Source organism: Coregonus clupeaformis, chromosome 27 (genome assembly GCF_020615455.1).
Source record: "Coregonus clupeaformis isolate EN_2021a chromosome 27, ASM2061545v1, whole genome shotgun sequence".
NCBI lineage: Eukaryota > Metazoa > Chordata > Actinopteri > Salmoniformes > Salmonidae > Coregonus > Coregonus clupeaformis.
This window is the reverse complement of record NC_059218.1, coordinates 17,507,722-17,527,439: the sequence shown is the minus strand read 5'-3', so window position 1 is coordinate 17,527,439 and position 19,718 is coordinate 17,507,722. Positions and strand designations below refer to the sequence as shown.

The 19,718-nt window shown below is 44.8% G+C and overlaps 1 protein-coding gene across 3 annotated transcripts in view; it reads right to left on the bottom strand.

The window, feature by feature from the left end:
• LOC121541580 (tenascin) overlaps nt 1–19,718 on the bottom strand; it is a 75,626-nt gene that overhangs the window by 18,981 nt on the left and 36,927 nt on the right. For 2 of the 3 annotated variants that reach the window (XM_041850687.2, XM_045208057.1), the window contains one exon: nt 16,674–16,949. The exons of the other annotated variant lie outside the window; for it this stretch is intronic. In XM_041850687.2, coding sequence (XP_041706621.1) covers nt 16,674–16,949 — 276 coding nt within the window. The remainder of the gene's footprint in view (nt 1–16,673; nt 16,950–19,718) is intronic. 3 annotated transcript variants of the gene reach the window in all.

Genomic DNA, 19,718 nt, shown 5'->3' with positions numbered 1-19,718 from the left:
AGCTGTCCCAATGACACCTCACTGTGATGGAGAAGCACGTTTGTACAGAGCCGAATCCTAAAGAGATAGTTCACCCAAATTACAAAATTACATACTGTACTGGTTTCCTTACCCTGTAAGCAGTCTATGGACAAGGTATAACAGCAATCCATGCTTTGGTTTAGTTTTCCTGGCACGGTTTGCAAATGATAATGTTTTAACATTTGTGGCACAAATCCCATTCAAGTCATGGGACCGATATCAGCATTTTTCGCGCATCATGTCCAAATAATCCGAAAGTATCTAAAATTGATTGTGAAGCTCACCAAAGTCACACATGATGGGCGAAAAATGCTAATATTGGTCCCATGACTTGAATGGGATTTGAGCCACAAATGCAAAATCTTCAAGTTACTTGTGTTACTTGTGTGTATCTCATAATTCAGCCTACAGTGTGTAGTGTGGCCAGAGCACCTTGTTTTTTGAGGGGGCACTGATGGCCAAATTCAATGTATTTGAATGAATTGTGCGTAAAATAATCTATAACTTGTTTACCTTTTATCCTACAAATTGATCAAATTGGAAGGGTGCTCATGACCCCTAATTTTCAATGGCCATGACGCCTCTGTGGGTGGTACCAGTCACAGCCGCTGTGGTCAGTGGGCGGGAGACCAGCCCAGAACTGGACACCCCAGTCAGCCTGACCTCATAGCCTATGCCAGTGATCAGGCCCCAGATGTCCAGGAAGCTCTGCTTGCCAGGAATAGTGAACTCCTGGGCCTCCAGTAGCCAGCCTGTCTGACAGCACTATGTAAAAGTGGCTGAAGCCACCAGTAGAGGGAGCCCCTTCCTTTTGTCAAGGATTATGCGCCTCCCAGGACACACGGAAGCCGAATGAGGGGATCGCCGAAATAGTCCGTTTTTTGGGGGGTGGGGTGGTTAGGGTCGCGTAGGGGAAGGATAAGACATGGGTAGAATAAATATGGTGGTTGATCTGCACAATGATTGCAAAGCTAACCCCAATTCAATTAGCAGAATCTAGTCATGCACATAACGTAATAGATTGATATCATGTTTATAAATGGGTCCTAAATTCATAATAACAACTGTAGAATGTCATGCAGACAAGAGGGAGTTGAAACACTAAAGTGAAGATTCTCATCCAAGAATATTGTGTCCAGACAGACCTTTTAGTAATGTTCACTGGAACACTGTATTCAAAACTTGCAAATTAATCCTGCTTAAACTTGGGTTTGTCCCTGGAGAGATCATGATCAATTATTTTGCTACTGGGACACACATTTCCACCCTGACAGTGTTTCAAAATAAGTGTTAAAGGTCATATCAAATCATTTCTGGGTAACAAAAAAGTACCTTACTGTGATTGTTTTAAATTAAAATGGTCAAAATAATCAAAAATACCTTCTTAGCAAAGGGCAATGTAGTTATTTGTCTGTCATGTGTGTGTTAAAAATTTATGAAGATTCTTTCCCCCTACTGGTTTATCGCATGGTGATGCCACCATGGAAGGCCAAAACTCCATCCCACCAAAACAGGCGGAAATTTCAGGCGATCTTTTCAAACAGCTCTTACACTAAAAGGGCATTATCATAATTTTCACAATTTCACTGTATTTTTCCAACCTCATTGTGTGGAAATATATATAAAACACAGGAAAATCTCATTTTTGACTGCACTGGACCTTTAAGATATGAGTAAATTACATAGTACCTGTGACGGCACGAGCTAAGAGGGAAGGGGTGCGGCGCCCATGAGAAATACCATACAGCTCAATGTCATAGTAAATGGCGTCCACTAGGCCGTGACAGTAATTTTACGGACCTCGCCAGACGGCGTGAACTCCAGTGTATCAAACAGATGTTCAGGGTCACCTGACCCAGATGACAAAGCCATCAAAGTGACCGGCCTGTGTTCCCCAGGACAGGGTGAAGTTATCGGAGCTAGAATCCGACACAGCTATTGGGCCCAACTGTGGGACAGCCTCTGGACAAAGATAATAGTGATTTTTAATTAGTAGAGATGAGGAGAGTGATATAAAATCTGACATTATCTTTTTGACAGTTTAGAACTATGGTTGGAACTCTTAATTTTGGTCATAGTCTTGGTTTGACTGCTCGTGAACTATTTAAGAGTAACAGCTTTTTAATTTGGAATTCGAATACGTTATAATGAAACATATGGGAAAAGATGCATGCGTTGCAATACCTGTGGTGGCTACAGCGAATAGGGGCTGCGTATTCTGTCCAGCGGAGCTGGCATACAGTTTGATGTCGTAGGTGGTACTCCCTTTGAGACCAGTCATAACAGTGGAGCGCGCTTCTCCAGGCAGCATGCGGCCCATGACCTCTACTATAAAGTTATCAAAAGCCTTCTCCCCGTCCTCCACGACAGTGAAAGTCTGTCTGAGGTAATGTTAGAAACAGCTATTCTGGACAGGCTCTGCAGCTACATAGGAGAGAAAAGTCAGCATTCATTCATGAATTTGTGGCACAATGTTACTGTCCTATTTTTCCCTCAATTTTCTGTTTTCCTTTTAATCCAGTGTCACACACTTCAAGTGATCCAGGTTATAATGAATAAGTCAATGAGTAGTCAGAACATTTTTGTTTTCATATAATAATTAAGTGCTAAAACATTGTAGGCTTAAATATAGAGCAAAGTGATCATGTGCTCTGGCTTTTAGAAATAAAATAATCTAAAAAAAAAATACCTATTGATGCAAAAATACTGAGAGCATGGGTTCGCGATCCCTTGACAATCCAAGTGAGGTAGGCTATATAGTCAGTACTGGGCCTTAGCCCTGTGATGTCTTGGGACATTGCATTCTGGGAAATGCTATATTCATCTGGCTTCCTCAGCCAGTTAGAATCAATAATATCCAGGACATAACCGTCAAACTCTCCCTCAATGCCATTCCAGGAGATGGAGAAACTCAAGGACGTTAAGTTAGATACATACAGATTGCCAACCACTGGTTCGCTCACTAAAGGAGGAAACAGTTATTGAATTTTGAAATATGCTAAAATGTGCAATGCAATATGCCTATAATATCACTCTTTTGGCTGTAACATACTCAATTATCTATTTGATGTGAGGAAAAGAGATTGTAAATTATTTTGTATATCAAAGATATATGAGAATAATAAGTGCAATTTCACATGGCACTCATCTCCCACCTGCCATTCTCGATAGTCTTTGAATATAATGAAAAAGTAATGACATGAACATTTTCATTTTGACAATACAACGGCAAGCTTTTGGGGGGTGTGGTGAAGAATATAGAACATTTATTTCAGTGTAACAAATCAGAACTGATCATAATGTGCCACGTGAATAATAATGGAATTTGTGGCATATAAGTGTATCATCATTATTGCAACTTGAGCCAGGTTAGCACCAGCTTTTATTCTAAAATAGCCTAGGTTTTGTTTAGTGCACAGACAAGACACAGAGGAAGACACTGACATTGACACAAACCGGGAGAGTGACAGATAGCCAAAGAGTCGGAGTGAGAAAGAGGAAAGGACAGGGAATCAATGACAGTAAAAGTTGGCTTCGGATTTGCTAGACTTGACAATTATATGGTTTTGACAAAAGTGTACAGTTGAATTTAGTGTAAGAATGTGACCAAGACAAGGATCTCCAACTTCAGTGTTGGACAGCTGCTGGATGTGTAATGTAGGGTTTTGTTTCAGCACAGCACTAACACATCAGTTTCAAATAATTAACTATTCACCTGTACTTAGTGCTGGGCTGGAACAAAAGCCAGCAAGCCCAGTAGCTCTCCAGGACAGGATTTGGAGAAAGAAAATCCTAATCAATTCTGCAATATATATATATTGCGCCATGCTCTACCAATTGAGCTACAGAGAACCATATATATATATATACAGTGGGGAGAACAAGTATTTGATACACTGCCGATTTTGCAGGTTTTCCTACTTACAAAGCATGTAGAGGTCTGTAATTTTTATCATAGGTACACTTCAACTGTGAGAGACGGAATCTAAAACAAAAATCCAGAAAATCACATTGTATGATTTTTAAGTAATTAATTTGCATTTTATTGCATGACATAAGTATTTGATACATCAGAAAAGCAGAACTTAATATTTGGTACAGAAACCTTTGTTTGCAATTACAGAGATCATACGTTTCCTGTAGGTCTTGACCAGGTTTGCACACACTGCAGCAGGGATTTTGGCCCACTCCTCCATACATACCTTCTCCAGATCCTTCAGGTTTCGGGGCTGTCGCTGGGCAATATGGACTTTCAGCTCCCTCCAAATATTTTCTATTGGGTTCAGGTCTGGAGACTGGCTAGGCCAATCCAGGACCTTGAGATGCTTCTTACGCAGCCACTCCTTAGTTGCCCTGGCTGTGTGTTTCGGGTCGTTGTCATGCTGGAAGACCCAGCCACGACCCATCTTCAATGCTCTTACTGAGGGAAGGAGGTTGTTGGCCAAGATCTCGCGATACATGGCCCCATCCATCCTCCCCTCAATACGTTGCAGTTGTCCTGTCCCCTTTGCAGAAAAGCATCCCCAAAGAATTATGTTTCCACCTCCATGCTTCACGGTTGGGATGGTGTTCTTGGGGTTGTACTCATCCTTCTTCTTCCTCCAAACACGGCGAGTGGAGTTTAGACCAAAAAGCTCTATTTTTGTCTCATCAGACCACATGACCTTCTCCCATTCCTCCTCTGGATCATCCAGATGGTCATTGCAAACTTCAGACAGGCCTGGACATGCGCTGGCTTGAGCAGGGGGACCTTGCGTGCGCTGCAGGATTTTAATCCATGACGGCGTAGTGTGTTACTAATGGTTTTCTTTGAGACTGTGGTCCCAGCTCTCTTCAGGTCATTGACCAGGTCCTGCCGTGTAGTTCTGGGCTGATCCCTCACCTTCCTCATGATTATTGATGCCCCACGAGGTGAGATCTTGCATGGAGCCCCAGACCGAGGGTGATTGACCGTCATCTTGAACTTCTTCCATTTTCTAATAATTGCGCCAACAGTTGTTGCCTTCTCACCAAGATGCTTGCTTATTGTCCTGTAGCCCATCCCAGCCTTGTGCAGGTCTACAATTTTATCCCTGATGTCCTTACACAGCTCTCTGGTCTTGGCCATTGTGGAGAGGTTGGAGTCTGTTTGATTGAGTGTGTGGACAGGTGTCTTTTATACAGGTAACGAGTTCAAACAGGTGCAGTTAATACAGGTAATGAGTGGAGAACAGGAGGGCTTCTTAAAGAAAAACTAACAGGTCTGTGAGAGCCGTAATTCTTACTGGTTGGTGGGTGATCAAATACTTATGTCATGCAATAAAATGCAAATGAATTACTTAAAATTCATACAATGTGATTTTCTGGATTTTTGTTTTAGATTCCGTCTCTCACAGTTGAAGTGTACCTATGATAAAAATTACAGACCTCTACATGCTTTGTAAGTAGGAAAACCTGCAAAATCGGCAGTGTATCAAATACTTGTTCTCCCCACTGTGTATATATATATATATATATATATATATATATATATATTTGCAGTAATCTTACATTTATTTGTACATAATGTTTCCGCCATTGTTTAATTGGCAGGACAGAACGGCAGCGTTGGGTAGCTCTTTGTTAACAACAACTGGTGCACGATCTATAATATTAAGGAAGTCTCGAGGTTCTGCTCGCCTGAGTTAGAATACCTCATGATAAGCTGTGGACCATACTATTTACCAAAAGAGTTTTCATCTATATTTTTCATAGCTGTCTGTTTACCACCACAAACCGATGCTGGCACTAAGATTGCACTCAATGAGTTGTATAGGGCCATAAGGAAAACAAGAAAATGCTCATCCAGAAGCAGCACTCCTAGTGGCCAGTGATTTTTATGCAGGAAAACTGAAATCTGTATTAATTCAATTCTAACAGCGTGTCACCTGTGCAACTAGAGGTGAAAAAAAGTCTAGATCACCTTTACTCCACACACAGAAACAAATACAAAACTCCCTCACCCTACATTTGTCAAATCTGACCATAACTCTAGCCTCCTGATTCCTGCTTACAAGCAAAAACTTGTAAGCTACGCCCTCCGACAAACCATCAAACACAAAGCGTCAATACAGGACAAAGATCGAATCCTCCTACACCTGCTCTGTTGCTCGTTGGATGTGGCAGGAAACTATCACGGATTACAAAGGAAAACCCAGCCGCAAGGTGCCCAGTGACATGAGCCTACCAGACGAGCTTAATGCCTTTCATGCTCTCCTCGAGGCAAGCAAAACTGAACCATGCATGAGAGCACCAGCCGTTCCAGACGACTGTGTGATCACGCTCTCCGTAGCCGATGTGAGTAAGACGTTTAAACAGGTTAACATTCACAAGGCTGCTGGGCCAGACTGATTACCAGGACACGTACTTAGAGCATGTCCTGACCAGCTTGCAAGTGACACTGACATTTTCAACCCCTCCCTGAACCAGTCTGTAATACCTACATGAAATGCTTTGAAAGGCTGGTCACAACACCCTGGACCCACTCCAATTCGCATACTGCCCCAACAGATCCACAGATGACGCAATCTCTATTGCACTCCACACTGCCCTTTCCCACCTACAATATGTGAGAATGCTGTTCATTGACTACAGCTCAGCGTTCAACACCATATTGCCCTCCAAGCTCATCACTAAGCTAAGGACCCTGGGACTGAACACCTCCCTCTGCAACTGGATCCTGGACTTCCTGACAGGCCGCCACCAGGTGGTGAGGGTAGGCAACAACACATCCGCCACGCTGACCCTCGACACGGGGGCCCCTCAGGGGTCCGTGCTAAGTCCCCTCCAGTAGCAAATTAGTAAGATTGTCTCACCCAATGTTCAAGAATGGCCTTTTTCCCTTTATTCAGATTACAACCTCTCACTTTCAGTTATTTGAATAGGAAATCATCTCCCAAATATCACTATTTCTAAAACAAGCCATAGAAAGTTGGTTGCAATTTCAATTTAATCCTCCAGAAACAACAGAACAAATATAGCAACAAATATTGTGGTTAAACTCAAATATACTAATTGATAAAAAACCTTTTTTTGACAAAATGTAAAAAAAAGGTATAATCTTCGTAAATGATATCATTGGTAGGACTGGTGGAGTTATGTCACACATACGGCTAACAAAAACATATGGAAATGTCTGCTCTACCCAAAATTACAACCAAACAATTGCAGCATTACCGCAAAAATGGAAGAGGAAAGTGGAGGGGGGAAAAAGTAAGGAACTTGTCTGTCGGCCTTGCATTAAAGAACATAATTGGTTAAAGAAAACTGTGATAATTAAAAAAAGTATTCCAGTTTCATTTAAGGACCAAAGGATTGACAGCAGTCCCATATAGATTGCAAAATAGTTGGGAAGAGATTTTTGACGTACTGATCCCATGGCATAGTGTTTATGAACTGATACGCAAAATGACGCCGGATTCAAAGCTTAGAATTTTTCAAGTTAAAATTATTATGTAAAATTCTTGCTACCAATAGAATGTTATTTATATGGGGGATACAATCTTCCCAGCTCTGCAGATTTTGCTGCGAAGAGACAGAATCATTAGATCATTTGTTTTGGTACTGTCCATTTGTAGCTTGTTTTTGGACACAGGTCCAGGAATGGCTAAATGATTGCAATATTTACCTGGAGCTAACCCTGCAGCTAGCATTACTTGGTGATCTGAAAAGTCATAGTCAATCGATCAATAATATAATAATACTTTTAGCAAAACATTTTATTTTCAATTTACAACCTGTAGAAACAATGAGAATAGAAAGGTTAAGAACTTTTGTAAAACATCACAGTACAGTTGAAAAATAAATGGCAAATAGAAATCCAATATGGATGGTGTTAAGAGATAGATGGGTGGTGTTGAATGGAGTTGAAGGATGGGACTAATAACAACTAACAACTAATAACAACAAGATAACTAATAATGTAAGCATACTGTGTCCATAATAAGTAAATAGGTTCTAGGTTGAAAGCTTTTGTGAAAGAGCACAGTTAGAAAGATATGGCATATAGAAGCAAACCGGATGGACATCATAAAAATGATCGGCGAGGTTGAGGGTAGAGGAAGTTCAGGAGTAAAAACAAACAAAATATAATTATTGTAAAATTGACTGTGTCCATAAAATGTACATAGTATGTATAAGCTTGAAGTAGAGGCCTAAGCATTGTTGTTCACTAGTTTATTCCAAGTAGGGAAGGGGTGGTGGGGTTGGAAAGTAATGAAGGGAAATATATTTTAAAAAAGGATATGTATATGTATATATATATATATGTATATATATATGTATATATATATATATATATATATATATATTGTGATGTCACGAGAGGCTGTGTCCTGGAGGGACGTTACATCCCCCTGAGGTGGCTGCAAACCCAGACAGCTATGGCTCCATCTGCTGGTATGGTCGGGAACTCCAACCCTCTGTGGCCAATCTTCCCACGCAGCTGAAACCAATCAGGGGCTGATAAGCTGGAGTTGTTTTGGAAGGGAAGAGACACGGTCTGGAAGGTGGGCTCGGAGAAGAAGAGAATTGTGTTATAATTTCGTTAGTTGCCGAAGACCTTTAATAAAAATCCTTGTTTTGGTTGAACCTGGACTCCTTGCACTACTTGGGCAACCCCGCTGGAAGCGGTAGCCTCTCGTGGCATCACAGATGGTGGAGAATATGGGCACGCTCAAGCGTTAATAGTGCATGTCAGAGGAGGATACCGAAGGTTTGATCACCCAGTTTTCCAAGTTGGCCGTAGGCTCCCCGCCGACTGAAATGGAGGACATATTGAAAGCCCTTGTTGCTGGCCAGCAAGCCCAGATGCAAGCAAACGTGGCTCTCTTGGAGGAGCAAAAGAAAGCCAACCTTCTGAAGGCAGAGGAATTGCAGTTGCAGAGACAGAGGGTTGTCCAAAATACCCGCCCAATAAAGGCAAGTGACTTTATATCTAAGATGGGAGCTACCGATGACATTGAGGCATACCTGCATGCATTTGAGGCCACGGCCACTAGGGAAGCCTGGCCCAAGCAACAGTGGGTTGGTCTGTTAGCCCCCTTTCTAACCGGGGAATCGCTGAATGCTGTCCGGGACCTGGGCCCTGACCACGTTACTGACTATGATGCTCTGAAGTCTGAGATCCTCAGCAGATATGGACTCACAAAGTTTGGTATGGCCCAGCGCTTTCACAGCTGGACCTTCCAACCAGACCAACCTCCTCGGGCGCAGATGCATGAACTTGTCCGAATCGCAAGGAAATGGCTGGATCCGCAGAGGAATACAGCAGCGGCGGTGGTGGAGGCCGTTGTGGTGGATCGTTACCTACGCGCCCTGCCTTATGAGGCAAAACGGTTCGTCAGTCAACAGGCCTTGACCACGGCTGACCTGACCGTGGAAGCTGTGGAAAAGTACCAGGCCACAGCGGAGATGCTGAATGCTTCCCGAAAAGACCCCAGGAGTGCGGCCCCACCACAAATGGGAAGAACCCGTCCAAAGGACCCCCAAGGTCTCGAACCCAGCCACGTCAGGACTTATCCCGGCTCCAGGGGGAGCCAGAAACCAGGCGGGTCCAAGAAGAGTACACCAGGAGGGGGAAACTCGACAGTGTTACCGGTGTGGGGAGATGGGACATATCTCCTGGCAGTGTGGGAAACCAGCCGATGAACCTATGCCCACTGCGGAGTCCTCCAGCTCAGCACCCACACACCGGGTTGCCTCGCTCTTGGGAGTCGTAGATGGCGGCCCAGATCGACCCCCACCTGCCCGGTAACTGTGAATCACCATGATGTGGAGGCCTTACTGGATTCTGGTAGCCGGGCCACCCTGGTGCGTAAGGATTTGGTGGGCCCAACGTGTCTGACCCCCGGGGAAAGTCCTCCCAGTTTCCTGTGTCCATGGGGACACCAGAGAATACCCCATTACTGAACTTACAATGACCAGCACACGGGGAACCATACACACGACGGCGGGGGTGGTTGATTCCCTCCCCGTCCCTGTCCTAATTGGACGAGACTGCCCAGCCTTTTACCCACTCTGGAGAGAGTCTCAGGAGAGGATAACCCCGAGTACCTCGGAAACGGAGAGGCAAGACTCATCCTGGGAAGGCTCCGGTGCAATCCTCCGAGTTACTCACTCCCGCCCGGGCTCTGATAGGGATGGCAGGTGCCCAGACCGACACCGAGACTGGTCCGGATACGGGAGAAGAGAACGCAGCCCAGGAAAGTGCTCCGTTCTCCAGTGAAGAAGACGTCCCAGGCACCCAAGAGCTTCCCCCTCTCACAGGCCGGTATGGTACGGCTCAATTACAAGATCCTACTCTTGCAAATGCCTTAAGAAATGTGCAGGTATTAGAAGGTGTAGTGTTAGGTGATAAGACAACCCCTACTTACCCCCATTTCGCAGTAAACCGGGGGTTAGTATATCAGATAGTCAAGAAAAATGAGGAAGTGCATGAACAGCTCCTCGTGCCACAGCCCTATCGGGCCACAGTACTCAACCTAGCCCACACACACCCGCTAGGGGCCCACTTGGGGGTAGAGAAGACTAAGGAAAGAATCATGCAACGTTTCTTTTGGCCAGGAGTACACAAAGAGATAGAGAACTACTGCCGTAGTTGCCCTGAGTGTCAGCAGGTTGCGCCAAAGCCCACATATAGAAACCCGCTCATTCCCTTGCCCATTATCGAAACTCCTTTTTGAGAGGATTGGATTAGACATAGTCGGGCCCTTACCGAAAAGTGCCAGGGGACATCAATACATTCTGGTCATTCTGGACTATGCGTCCCCGGTACCCGGAGGCCATTCCGCTGAGGAAGGCTACATCCAGACAAATCGCCAAGGAGCTGTTCCGTCTCTCAACTAGTCTGGGAATCCCAAAAGAGATATTGACGGACCAAGGGACTCCATTCATGTCCAGGGTGATGAAAGAACTCTGTGCTTTACTGAAAATCAAACAGCTGAGAACCTCGGTCTACCACCCCAGACAGATGGCCTAGTCGAACGTTTTAACAAAACACTAAAATCCATGCTGCGGAAAGCGGTAGGGGAAGATGGGCGCAACTGGGATCAGCTGTTACCATACATATTGTTTGCGGTGAGAGAGGTACCTCAGTCTTCTACTGGTTTTTCACCCTTTGAGCTCTTGCTTTCCTACAGACCCAGAGGACTGCTCGACATCGCCAAGGAGGCCTGGGAGGAGCAGCCATGCCAACAGCGGACACTGATCGACCATGTAGGGGCTATGAGGGAGAGAATGAAGGCCATCTATCCCATGATGCGGGAACACATGGAGGCCAGTCAGCGGCAACAGCAAGCCTCCTACAACAGATCTGCTCAGCCCAGGGAGTTTAAGCCGGGGGGACAGAGTGCTGGTCCTGGTGCCAACCGTTGAGTGCAAATTCCTGGCAACCTGGCAAGGACCATATGAGGTCATTGAACGCATGGGAGAAGTAAACTACAAGGTGAGGCAACCAGATAAGAGGAAAACTGAGCAGATTTATCATGTTAACCTTTTAAAGAAGTGGCACGCCAGAGAGGCGCTGTTTAGCTCTCTACCCCCCACAGAGACCCAGGAACCGGCGCGAGAAGAGGTTCAGCTGGGTCCAAATCTGTCCCCACATCAACGACAGATGGCCCTGGAACTCGTGGAGCAGAACCAGGATGTCTTCTCCTCCCTTCCCGGTCACACAGAGGTGGTCCAACATGAGATCCGCACCATGCCTGGCCGAACGGTAAACCAGCGCCCGTACTGCAGTGCCAGAGGCTCGTAAAGTGGTTATACAGAAGGAGGTAAGGAAGATGCGGGAGTTGGGAGTAATCGAAGAGTCCCACAGTGCCTGGGCAAGTCCCATAGTACTAGTTCCCAAGCCAGACGGTTCAGTACGATTTTGTAATGACTATCGAAAGTTGAATGAAGTGTCTGAATTTGATGCATACCCAATGCCTCGTGTCGATGATTTAATAGACTCCTTGGGGCATGCTCGTTTCATAACCACTCTTGATCTCACAAAAGGCTACTGGCAGGTGCCCTTGACCCCGGCGTCTAAGGAGAAGACAGCCTTTGCCACCCCCGGGAGGGCTCTACCAGTATACCCGACTTCCGTTTGGTCTCCACGGGCACCTGCCACGTTCCAACGCCTGATGGATCGAGTCCTTGCGCCCCCACAAGAGGCACGCAGCGGCTTATTTGGATGATGTGGTTATACAAAGTCAGGATTGGGCCAGCCACCTACCCCGGGTACAAGCGGTGCTGGATTCGCTCAGGGAAGCAGGGCTCACGGCAAACCCGAAGAAGTGCAAGGTGGCCTTCAGTGAGACAAACTACCTGGGGTACACCATTGGGCGGGGGTTGGTCAAACCACAGGAAGCCAAACTGCGGGCCATACAGGACTGGCCGCAGCCCATCAACAAGAAGCAAGTAAGGTCATTTTTGGGCCTCGCTGGCTACTATAGACGCTTTATTGCAGATTTTGCTACCATAGCGGCACCATTGACGGAGCTGACGACCAAACGCCACTCACGAATGGTGAAGTGGAACCCTGCGGCGGAGGCGGCTTTCCGCAACCTGAAGCGAGCACTCTGCTCCAGTCCGATCCTGGTGGCACCAGACTTCAAGAAGGAATTCATGGTCCAAGCGGATGCTTCGGAGGTGGGTCTGGGTGCTGTCCTCACCCAGGCACATGACGGGGAAGAACATCCCATTCTCTACCTAAGCAGGAAGTTACTTCCAAGAGAGAAGAACTATTCAACGGTGGAGAAGGAATGTCTGGCTGTAGTCTGGGCCCTGGAGTCCCTTCGGTTCTATCTCCTGGGCCGACGTTTCATGGTGGTATCTGATCACGCCCCTCTGCAGTGGATGGCCAAGAACAAGGAATCAAACAGTAGAGTAACCAGATGGTTTTTGAGCTTGCAACCGTTTAACTTTTCGGTTGTCCACAGGGCTGGCAAGCACCACGGAAATGCGGACGCCCTCTCCCGGCGTGATGCCTTCTTCACTGCCTTTACCCCGACGAGGACGTCGGTCCCGAGGAGGGGGATGTGTGATGTCACGAGAGGCTGTGTCCTGGAGGGACGTTACATCCCCCTGAGGTGGCTGCAAACCCAGACAGCTATGGCTCCATCTGCTGGTATGGTCGGGAACTCCAACCCTCTGTGGCCAATCTTCCCACGCAGCTGAAACCAATCAGGGGCTGATAAGCTGGAGTTGTTTTGGAAGGGAAGAGACACGGTCTGGAAGGTGGGCTCGGAGAAGAAGAGAATTGTGTTATAATTTCGTTAGTTGCCGAAGACCTTTAATAAAAATCCTTGTTTTGGTTGAACCTGGACTCCTTGCACTACTTGGGCAACCCCGCTGGAAGCGGTAGCCTCTCGTGGCATCACAATATATATATATATATATATATATATATATATATATATATATATATATATATACAGTGAGGGAAAAAAGTATTTGATCCCCTGCTGATTTTGTACGTTTGGCCACTGACAAAGAAATGATCAGTCTATAATTTTATTGGTAGGTTTATTTGAACAGTGAGAGAAAAACGAATGTCAAAAATGTTATAAATTGATTTGCATTTTAATGCGGGAAATAAGTATTTGACCCCCTCTCAATCAGAAAGATTTCTGGCTCCCAGGTGTCTTTTATACAGGTAACGAGCTGAGATTAGGAGCACACTCTTAAAGGGAGTGCTCCTAATCTCAGTTTGTTACCTGTATAAAAGACACCTGTCCACAGAAGCAATCAATCAATCAGATTCCAAACTCTCCACCATGGCCAAGACCAAAGAGCTCTCCAAGGATGTCAGGGACAAGATTGTAGACCTACACAAGGCTGGAATGGGCGACAAGCCCATCGCCAAGCAGCTTGGTGAGAAGGTGACAACAGTTGGTGCGATTATTCGCAAATGGAAGAAACACAAAATAACTGTCAATCTCCCTTGAAAATGGGTCGTGGATGGGTATTCCAGCATGACAATGACCCAAAACACACGGCCAAGGCAACAAAGGAGTGGCTCAAGAAGAGGCACATTAAAGTCCTGGAGTGGCCTAGCCAGTCTCCAGACCTTAATCCCATAGAAAATCTGTGGAGGGAGCTGAAGGTTTGAGTTGCCAAACGTCAGCCTCGAAACCTTAATGACTTGGAGAAGATCTGCAAAGAGGAGTGGAACAAAATCCCTCCTGAGATGTGTGCAAACCTGGTGGCCAACTACAAGAAACGTCTGACCTCTGTGATTGCCAACAAGGGTTTTGCCACCAAGTACTAAGTCATGTTTTGCAGAGGGGTCAAATACTTATTTCCCTCATTAAAATGCAAATCAATTTATAACACTTTTGACATGCGTTTTTCTGGATTATTTTGTTGTTATTCTGTCTGTCACTGTTCAAATAAACCTACCATTAAAATTATAGACTGATCATGTCTTTGTCAGTGGGCAAACGTACAAAATCAGCAGGGGATCAAATGCTTTTTTCCCTCACTGTATATATATATATCTATATATATTTGCGAGAGAAAAAAAACATATGGGGATTGGAAGTGATGCAGACAATTACATTCATGGAAGTTACAATCTATCTGCAATATTAAAGCTGATCTACCCCCTAAAAAATAAAAAGTCCCCTCCTGTACTCCCTGTTCACCCACGACTGTGTGGCCGCTCACGACTCCAACACTATCATTAAGTTTGCCGACGCAGGGCGGTGATAGGCCTGATTACCAACGACGATGAGACAGTCTATAGGGAGGAGCTCAGAGACCTGGCAGTGTGGTGCCAGGACATCAACCTCTCCCTCAATGTCAGCAAGACAAAGGAGCTGATTGTGGACTACAGGAAAAGGAGGGCTGACCACGCCCCCATTCACATCGACAGGGCCTGTAGTGGAGCGGGTCGAGAGCTTTAAGTTCCTCAGTGTCCACATCCCTAAGGATCTATCATGGTCCACACACCAACACATTCGTGAAGAGGGCAAGACAACACTTCTTCCCCCTCAGGAGGTTGAAAAGATCAGTGCATCACTGGGGCCGAGCTCCCTGCCATCCAGGACCTCCATACCAGACGGTGTCAGAGGAAGTTGTCAAAGACTCCAGCCATCCAAGTCATATACTGCTCTCTGCTACCGCATGGCAAGCAGTACCGATGCATCAAGTCTGCAATCAACAGGACCATGAACAGCTTCTACCTCCAAGCCAAAGGCCGCTAAATAGTTAACCAATAGCTACCCAGACTATCTGCATTGACCCTTTTTGCACTAACTTTTTTGACTCATCACATACGCTGCTGTTACTGTTTATTATCCGTCCTGTTGCCTAGTCACTTTATCCCTACCTATATGTGCATATCTACCTCAATTACCTCGTACCCCTGCACATCGACTCTGTACTGGTACCCTGTTTATATAGCCAATTTATCGTTACTCATTGTGTATTTATTATTACGTGTTTTAATTTTCTATTAATTCTCTATTTTCTTTCTCTCTGCATTGTTGGGAAGGGCCCGTAAGTAAGCATTTCACTGTTAGTCTCCACCTGTTGTTTATGAAGCAAGTGACAAATAAAAAATATATTTTTTGGTGAGATAGCACATTGTCAAACCCAAGCAGGAGAGACATTCAACTGTGATGTTAATTACATGGATGGGTGATGATGGTAGAAGACACTCCATGCCTTAGGAAGAGTTTGATGACAAGGGAAAAGGAAAGCGCTTATATGGCACTCATGCAGTGCAGGGGAGACATTCTATACAAGTTAAGAGCATGCACACATGCATTGTATTGATTAGTAAGACAATACGCTGCAGTTTTTGTAGCACTGTAGTTGGAATAAACAATGTTTCACATACATTCTATGTAAAAGAGGAGTTGTTTTAATGTTTTTTACAACCAGACACAAAAACTATTTATTCTTTGTTATTTACTATTAGGCCTACATTTCTTCCCAGTCGCTCAAACCAATGCACAAAGCTCTAATGTTCCTCAGCCGTTCTGACCACTCAGTTAAGGCATGACTCCAACAGGCAAATGAGCTATCAAGGTTAATGACTCAGTCTGTGAGGATGGGGGGGGGTTGATGGTATAAGGATGAATGGACACTGCTTAAGGTGGATGGGAGGGGTGGGGTGTTGGTTGGTTTTCTTTTGCATTTATTGCAGCACATCAAAACTCAGCACAATACATGTAATGGGAGGAGGGGAGGGCTTCATGCACTCAGGTCATGGGAGGAAATGTGAGGAGGGGGCAAGGAGAGACAGGGTCAGGTTGGTCACTTGCGGGCAGCTTGCTTGTTTTGGTTAAAGGGTTTGTGTGGGTGATGCCCAGCACCCTGCCCTGTGGTGACAAGACTGACACAGTGGATGGAGGGTAAGAATGGCACATAGCATGGTGTTGTTAGAATGTAACATTGTCATTGGTGATAAAAAGGCAAAATTGAAGGGTTATGTAGTGATCTTGCTTGCTTGCTAAGTACAGTGCTGTGAATGCTTAAGTGTGAATGGAAACAGGCAGAGGTGTGTGTGTGTGTGTGTGGCTCACCACGGATCCCAACTGGAATAGAAAAAATCTATACAAAAGGCACAGTGAAGAAAGAGGAAAAAGTAAGAAAGAAAGAGCGATAAGGACAGAACCCTGGGGGACACCTCCATTCACAGGTACCTGTAGTGACTTCGGTATACACCGGCTCCTGGAAGGAGCCCTGGTGGAGCCCGTACAGGCCAATCCTATATGAAGTGTTAGGACTCAGGCCAGAAATGCTCAGGCTGAAGGCATCACCAGACAAGGTGAGGTTCTCGCTCTCTAAACCTTCCTGTAAGTTTGTCACCTCAATGACAAAGCTCTCAAACTCTCCGTCCTCGGGAGTCCAGGACACATTGAAGCTGTCCCATGTCACGTCAGAGACTGTGAGGTTGGCCACCACAGGCCTCAGCTCCTCTAGCAGAGAAACAGATCATAGTAGAGTCAATTAAATATATGTGAAATATATCATAAATAGATTTTTCACATCATATTTTATATCCCATGTACAGTATGTTATATTGACATTTCACATCAACTATACAATGTATTGCAGGGATTAAACTGTGATGTGTTTCAGCAGAACTTTCTTAGTCACTTATGATGACACGGAACACATTAATACAAAGACAGGTGGATGAATTGGAGGATGTATGAAATGAATAAGGATGGGATGGAGAGAGAGCGAGAGATGACCGATGGCTATGGATGTCTATGGCAAAGAATCACTGCTATGTGTACCTGTATTGGCATGAGATTGAAGAGGCAGAGACTGCTCCCCCTCCACCTTCCCATACAATGAAACCTAATATCGTGTCCCAGGGACAAGCCTTCTATTTGGGCCTTCTTGGCACTTCCTGGTACCTTAGTCACATGAAATTGTGCCATCCCTGACAGAGCATTCACTTCCACCAAAAAGCTATCAACGGCTTCATCTGGGGCTGACCAGGTGGTCCCCTAGGATCTCCAGGCTGGAGCTGGAGCCCTCTGGTTCAGGTTCAGCCCCAGAAAGGATGTCCCCTGTAGAGAACAGAGATGGAGATGGAGGCCCCTCTGTGATCAGAGGAGCCAGGGGAAGGACTGTTGGATACACAGCTCCTGTGTCAGGAGACTGTGTCGTTGGAGCATATTTGACACTCAGAGCGACTACATCAGGAGTGGTAGACTTGGGTGCTAAATCAAAGTACATTCAGAAGGATTAAATGTGTAACCTGTAACCTCTTGAGGGCAGAAGAAAAACAAAAAGAGTGGTTAACCTGTGTGAAGAAGATCTGGATAGAATAAATAATTGGTGGAGTAAAAAACTTAAACATAAATACCCACAAAAACACAATGATTGATTACAGTAACAAAATGTTCATTATCTTTTGTCTAACTTTGTCCTATTGTGGTTTAGAAGTGATAATTCTGCATTCATCCCCATTTTCTCTCTATGGAACTGTGCAGGTCCTTTGTTGTCAGAGACCATAAACGTCCACATGCATCAGAGACGTACGTTTACACTGAGCAGCTCATGCATTAATGTCCCCTGAACGAGGGCCATTAATTTTTGAAGGTTCCGAGTAGTCCACCGTAGTGACAGTACCCAGTACACTTCAAACGGATGAAGAAGCCATGCACTGCCAAAGTTATCCTATGACTTTGTCTGCGTTTCAATATCTATACATACAGTAAGCACTATGTGGTATGCTAATGTTGATAATGGAACAGAACCCTGCTCAAACACCATAGGGCTCAATTTGAGAGTCTTGTTGCTGTGGGTCCTGTGTAGTTAGTTCAAGATGCAAAGTACACTATAACATTATCCTTTACCGTGAACATCTGTGGATGAAAATGCAATGTGAATGGGGTCGCAAGCAATGACAGTGATGGATTTTTCGGAACATGGTGTATACCTACAGAGAGCAAATGGTTGCTTTTAAAATCTCTAATGAAGGAGTAAATTGGTGTGCAAATGTAGTCTAATCGACTTTTCTGAATGTCATGCTGATCTGGAGGGAAACAGTGGAGTGGTTGTGACCACTGAAATAGCCATTCCGAGGAAGACAGATTTTCTTAATGCTTTATCTCTTCAGCTAAGGTATCAACTTTTCTATTTTCACAAGGTGTTTTTAAACAACCCATAGATAGTATTGTTGCTGACATTAAGTCACAAATTATGCCCTGCAAATGACAGCATTTACAGTCACAGTATGCATTGCTATTTTTGCTATAACCAATTTTATGAATGTCCTTCATCTGAATTGCTATGGAATAGAAATGGCATGGATTCATCTTCATAGTTTGAAAGCAACACTCTCTGTTTTAGGACTGCCATCCTCAGCATGCAAGAAGTGACTAGATGGAGTGAAGCCAAATGGCCATTTTGTAAAGATGGAATTGTCGCAAACCTCTATCATCATGCCATGCATACTATCTGTTCCATTGCAGTTTAAAATCGCAATACCATCATGCAAAACATGAAAGGCTTGATTTTGAACTTTGCAACTCTTTCATTCAAATCCTAATGTTTTTATCCAGGTAGACTTAAAATGAGAGATCTTTCAACAACAAAAGGATATCTATCATACTGAAGGCATGCAGCTCAAAAGAAACTGCTTCAAGTGGCAAGGATATTTTAGCTTTTGCTTACTCCATAAAGCTTTACTCGATATTCTGTGGATTCCCTCAGGCCTCAAATTCTAGAACAGGTGGCATCTCCACAGAGATGGACCTCTTTTACAACTCATAATCCCAGAGTGTCTCTACATTCTACAATATAACTATCATAGACAACATGTGCCTTTGGTTCCCACGAGAGTTCAAATCCTTCGGACGTTTCAACTGAGACAGTCAGCTCTCCCAGCTAATACTCAAGCTCAAGCCCCATCCCTGAGATCTGTGTGACTGGGTCTGTGGTGTCTAACGACACAAAGCTAATGTCCTCTGATCATATGAGAGTGGTAAGCTCAGGGACCGGGTCGGCTAAATAAAATGTTAAAGATGCCTCAACAGAAACAAAAATGCACAAATTCAGATAAGGGAGCATTTAGAGGTTGTGTGTCTTACTGCACTGTTACTGTTGACCGCAGTGCTGTCCATTTCTGCCCCCCCTATTAAAGTAAGTTATAGCCTACAACTACCAGACTGTTGCCCTTAGTAATTCTACATTCTTCGATCAAATATTGGTATGTATCTGAGAAAGAG